Source organism: Merops nubicus, unplaced genomic scaffold, assembly GCF_000691845.1.
Source record: "Merops nubicus isolate BGI_N331 unplaced genomic scaffold, ASM69184v1 scaffold24405, whole genome shotgun sequence".
Lineage (NCBI taxonomy): Eukaryota > Metazoa > Chordata > Aves > Coraciiformes > Meropidae > Merops > Merops nubicus.
This window is the reverse complement of record NW_008610604.1, coordinates 2229-7130: the sequence shown is the minus strand read 5'-3', so window position 1 is coordinate 7130 and position 4902 is coordinate 2229. Positions and strand designations below refer to the sequence as shown.

Sequence of the window (4902 nt, the reverse complement as noted above, 5' to 3'; positions counted from 1 at the left end):
GGCGGTGAGCCCGTTCCGCGGCCTCCTGGGTCACGGGACGGGTCTCTTGCACAGACCTCCGCTCCTTTACCGAAGGCCGCGCTCTGAGTGCGGGAGCGAGGAGGGTTCTTCCCGTGTGCCTATCCTGAGAGCAGTTCCCCCTGCGGCACACCCCGGGGGTACTGTACTAAGGTCTCGTACCTGATCCTTTCTTCACGTTCCAGCCCTACGCAGAGTGTGAGAGGGGCACGATGTCAGAACTGAAAGGCACATCTTGCTTTAGGTGTTGTAAATTTTTTTTGCATAAAAGCGTTGTTTATTATCCAAGTGGCATTTTTGGTCAATTGCAGTTAGCAAATACTTCTGATTTGTGATGAAAAGCCATGTGAAATATGGAAAATAGCTAAAAGCACTTCTTTTCAGTGTCTGTGAAATGCTGCTCTCTGTGCTTTCTTACAGCTAAGACGGCTGCCTTGTGCAGCACAGAACACAGTGGATTGGTTTGTCTGTGGAACAAAGCCTGCGCTGTGCTGCTGCTGTTGTGCTGTCCAGCATTAGCAGAGTCCTCTCGTGGAGCCCAGCCAGTTCTGCTGAGCTTCACAAGGGCCGTCTCGAGGACTTAGGTTTTGTTCAGGGCACTCAGATGTAATATAGCAAAACAAATGCTCCTTGCTGAGGCCTTTTCTTTTTCCTCTCTGCACTTCTCTTCCTCTTTTCTTTGTTTTGTTCTGTGTTGTTTTGTTGGGAGCTTGTTCACCCAGCACTGCAGCAACAGCCAGCCGTTGTTGATACTGAGGTACCTCTGTCAGTCCACTCACTGGCTGCTCTTCTTAATCTGGCAGATCTCTGCGTCTCAATTAATCTCTTTTTTTTTTTTTTAATTGAACTGGGTTAGTTATGTTACTCTTAACTGTTTGTGTTCACGTTGTGTTGGAATACAGACTTAGTCTAATCACTTGGCAGGTACTTAATGAAGCGATATTCAGACTTGGCTCTAAACACAGTGGCTGCATTGCATGGAGGTGCAAATAAGCAACAAACAAATGTAGATACCTGAAGATACAGAGGATTTCTGAAACGTGCAGGACGTGACAGCTAAACTTGACTTTCCTGCAGATTGATAGGCAGCAGTTTGAAGAGACTGTCCGGACGCTGAATAACCTCTATGCAGAAGCTGAAAAACTTGGGGGCCAGTCTTACCTGGAGGGGTGCCTCGCCTGCCTGACTGCCTACACCATCTTCTTGTGCATGGAGACACATTACGAAAAGGTGCACCTCTCTTGTTTGCTTTGTTCTTGGAAGGCAGAAAATCTCACAGACATCAGTCAAACACTTATTTCTTGGTAGGTTTTGTGTAACTTGCACCGTTGTTGGACAAGGTCCACACAGCATCTGGATCATACTCCAGAGTCACTTCACATGTGTATCATTGTTTGTATGAGTCATGTTGGGTAACGGTTGCTTGCGCTTCAGCGGGACCACACGAGTTCTGGCTCTGCTTGTGAGCTAGGGTCTTCTAATGTTGCTATGGCTGTGATATTGCTGAGGCTCCAAACCCAAGGTAGGGAAACCTGATGAAGGAGCTTTGACTTCTGTGCTGCTCTATTGCCAGGTTCTAAAGAAAATTGCCAAGTTCATTCAGGAACAGAATGAGAAGATTTATGCTCCTCAGGGCCTCCTTCTGACAGACCCCATCGAAAGAGGACTAAGAGTTGTATCCTTCTGTGGTTTCTTGATTGTCTCCTGGTTTGTCCATCTGTGATGTGCATGCTAGCTGTTTATCTCAGCCTGACACCCACTGGTCGTGCTTGATCTGTGTTATGACAGAACACATGATTAGGCTTGTTGCTCTCCATTGTGCACTGTTGTCTGGTCAGGTTTTGGTACATTAATGTTTGTCACGTTGAAAGACAATGAAGATGCAGAATTGGAATCCATCATTTGAGAGTTCCTTGGAAATTCAGGATGTATGAATGGAGCACTTCTCATGCTTCTCCTCTATTTCAGTAGACCTGTAAAGTTATGGTTTGTCTGACTGGAAAAAAGTGACACTCACAGGGATAGAAATTGATGATGTGAAAGCCAGAAATGGCTGTTGTTTAATTTGCAACCCTCAGCTCGAGGTCTGGTGAAGATTTCACCCTGTGATATCCCTGTGAGTTGATACCAGCCTAGCATGTGCTTTTGGTTCTAGCATGGCTTTTTTGAACAGATCTGGCCTGACAGGGTATCTCTTTTGTGTACTGCTACATTTGTACTGCTCAAACTAGCGTTGAAACTGCAGGTATGAAGCAAAGCTATCAAAGGTTCTAATATCTTAATGGTTTTTCACCTTTTTTGTTATTTCATAGTTTTTTTTAGTATTTTTCCGTAACAGATTTTCTGTGCAGATTGAAATTACCATTTATGAAGACAGAGGTATGACCAGTGGAAGATAAAACTGTGGAGTCTCAGGTACCTGCCAACCTTGTCCTAGATCAATCTCAACCTGTTTTCTATGCTACAAGGGATAGGTTCTGTCATACTGAGACAGAATATTTATCAGAGTGGTTCACATCGAAGGCTGTTCCCATAAACCTTGTCTGGACTAGATTTTCTGAGTAAGCACAAGTATTAGTACTTGGCATTATGCCACTGAATTTTATTACAGATCAGATGATACCAGATTGACCTCTAGTGAAACTCAGGTCTTGATTGTGTAAATATGTATACAACTAACTTGTGCTGTGCTACATCCAAAATTGTTCTCTGTTCTGTAGACAGAAGACTCTTTCTTATTCTCATGAAGTGTTTCTGTCCTGAAGTTCTGGCAGGCAGACTTAAGACTAACCCATAAATATAGACTTCAACATAGGTTGCTATTTAAATGGGTATTTTGGATTTCCAAACAGTTCCTGTAACAATAGCAGGTGAGAAGTATTCAAGGAAAACTTTTGCAGATGCTGCCCTAGCACCTGCTCTTCCTGTAGTGCCATGAAAGGTGCATCTTTTCCTTTCAAGTATTTCCTGTGCTACCTGAGACCAGGGTCTATTTTAAAAGCTTCCATGTTTCAAGCACTTGTGAAATCAAGGTCGTAACCACAGCCCGTTAAGGATCCCCTTGTATTTTGCCCAGAAGTCAATGCTATTAGCCCCAGAATCCTGAAGTGTAATTGTACGTGGAGCCAAGAAGGCAGAAGGTATAGAAGATTCCCCTCTGTGCACTGTTGCACAGCAGCTTGCCTGTTCCAGAAGGGACTGGGCAGTGGCCTGCTGCTGCCTGGGTGATGCTTTGGCGAAGCAAAGAAGGGAAGGTCTTTATTTCCTGTTAGACAGATGAAGCCCAGAGCGTTGGCTTCTCTTCCTGCCTCTGTGACCACAGCACGTGGTAACCCTGCCTCTCCTGCTACATACCTCCTCAGTTAACAACATGCAGCTATGTAAAGGTTTGTGTAGGGCTTGGCTGGTTGTATTTAGCAAGTTTCTAATAACATGAAACTTCTTTTCTAGCAGATAGCTCACAGTGGACTTGCTGTATGAAAGTTCCCCTACCTCCTACTTTAGAGCATCATTCCTCTCTCTGCTGCCAGATCCACAGTGCCATCTACTACAAGGACTAACTTCCTAAAAACTGCTCCACATGGGGTGACGTAGCTGTCCAGCATCCATTTTGTGGCAAACTTTTAAGCAATGAGATCACTTTTTAGGTTGTTTTGGTTTGTTTGTTTTGTTTTGTTTTGTTTTTTTTCTCCAAAGGAAGAGCAGAAGTGGTAAAGCTACGTACTCTTCGAAAGAAACAGGGCACTCAGCCCAACAGAAGTCTAGTTTTAGTCACAGAATTGCAGTGCTGTTCCTCCCTAGTTCTTAAGCCTTTGTGTATATCAGTCACGCTTCGGAAGCTGCAAGTCAGAGTGGGGTATTTTCCAGAATCGAGGCCTTCCCTCCAGTTCAGTGCTGGAGTGAGGGAATCCACAGTGCCTCTGCCTGGCGAGAAGTGACTCCAGGCAACGAGCATGTTTCCTGTGCTGATTCTCATGGAAAACCAGAAGGCAAAGTGTTAATAGTTTTAGTGTCTTGGTTGTCCCTAGAAGGGGAGGAATAGCCAGACTTTAATACTGGTGTTGTTTCTACGACTGTATCTGTGCTGTTATTGCATCTATCGATGCTCACCAGAAGAGGGGGTCTATTCATTCGTCAAGCAGTAAACACAATAAAATGGATGCTGAACCAATAAATACAACAATTCCTGCCCTACTCAGATTAATATGTGAAGTGTAGAACTGTTTCTTTATGGATTTATTATATATAATTTATAGGAAAACATTGATTTGACAAACTGTTAGGTGTTGTGTAAGATGGCTTCTTAATTCTGTCTGCTGGCACACTGTTGAAGAGTAGAACTGCATTATTTAGTATCCCCCCACGCATCAACATTCCTCAGCAATACCTGGAAAAAGTAAAGTTATTGGAAACCAAGCTGGCTTAATATTTTTCTCTTCTATCCTTTATCCCTTATCAAAGCAAGGATGTCCTGGTTTAGGTTCTGAGCATCACTGTCCAATTGTAGAAGGAATTGAAGAATTTAGAAGAGAAGTCTTACACAGAACAGATGGAGTGTTTGTCTTTCGGTGGTGCTGTAGGTGCTAATACTGGATCTGAAATTCCAGGCTTACTACTCAGACACTGATTGGGATTTTTTTTGGTTTTTTTGAGATTTGTTTAATATTTTAATTGTACAAAACTTGTTTTTTCTAAACTGTAACGGTGTTTGCCTTTCACATGTTGCAATATTGGCATAAGTACTAATGGATTAGTAAATTTTTTCTTAAGCCGTGTCTGTCCTATCTGCCAGCACCACTTCGTGTTCAGCGGCGCCCCCGGTGGGGTTTGCTCCTGCAGCAGCGGGCTTTGGGCTGGGGACAGGGAGAGCGAGCGCCCTTCACC

General features: G+C 43.8%; 1 protein-coding gene across 1 annotated transcript; it reads left to right on the top strand.

The window, feature by feature from the left end:
* Positions 1 to 1095: 1095 nt before the first annotated feature.
* Positions 1096 to 3856, top strand: GOLGA7 (golgin A7; the record flags this gene model as incomplete). The annotated part of the gene is made up of 4 exons (XM_008940971.1): positions 1096 to 1248; positions 1592 to 1693; positions 2370 to 2433; positions 3469 to 3856. Coding segments are annotated over 3 exons (303 nt in total), but the record flags the coding sequence as incomplete, so codon positions are not given.
* Positions 3857 to 4902: the final 1046 nt, after the last annotated feature.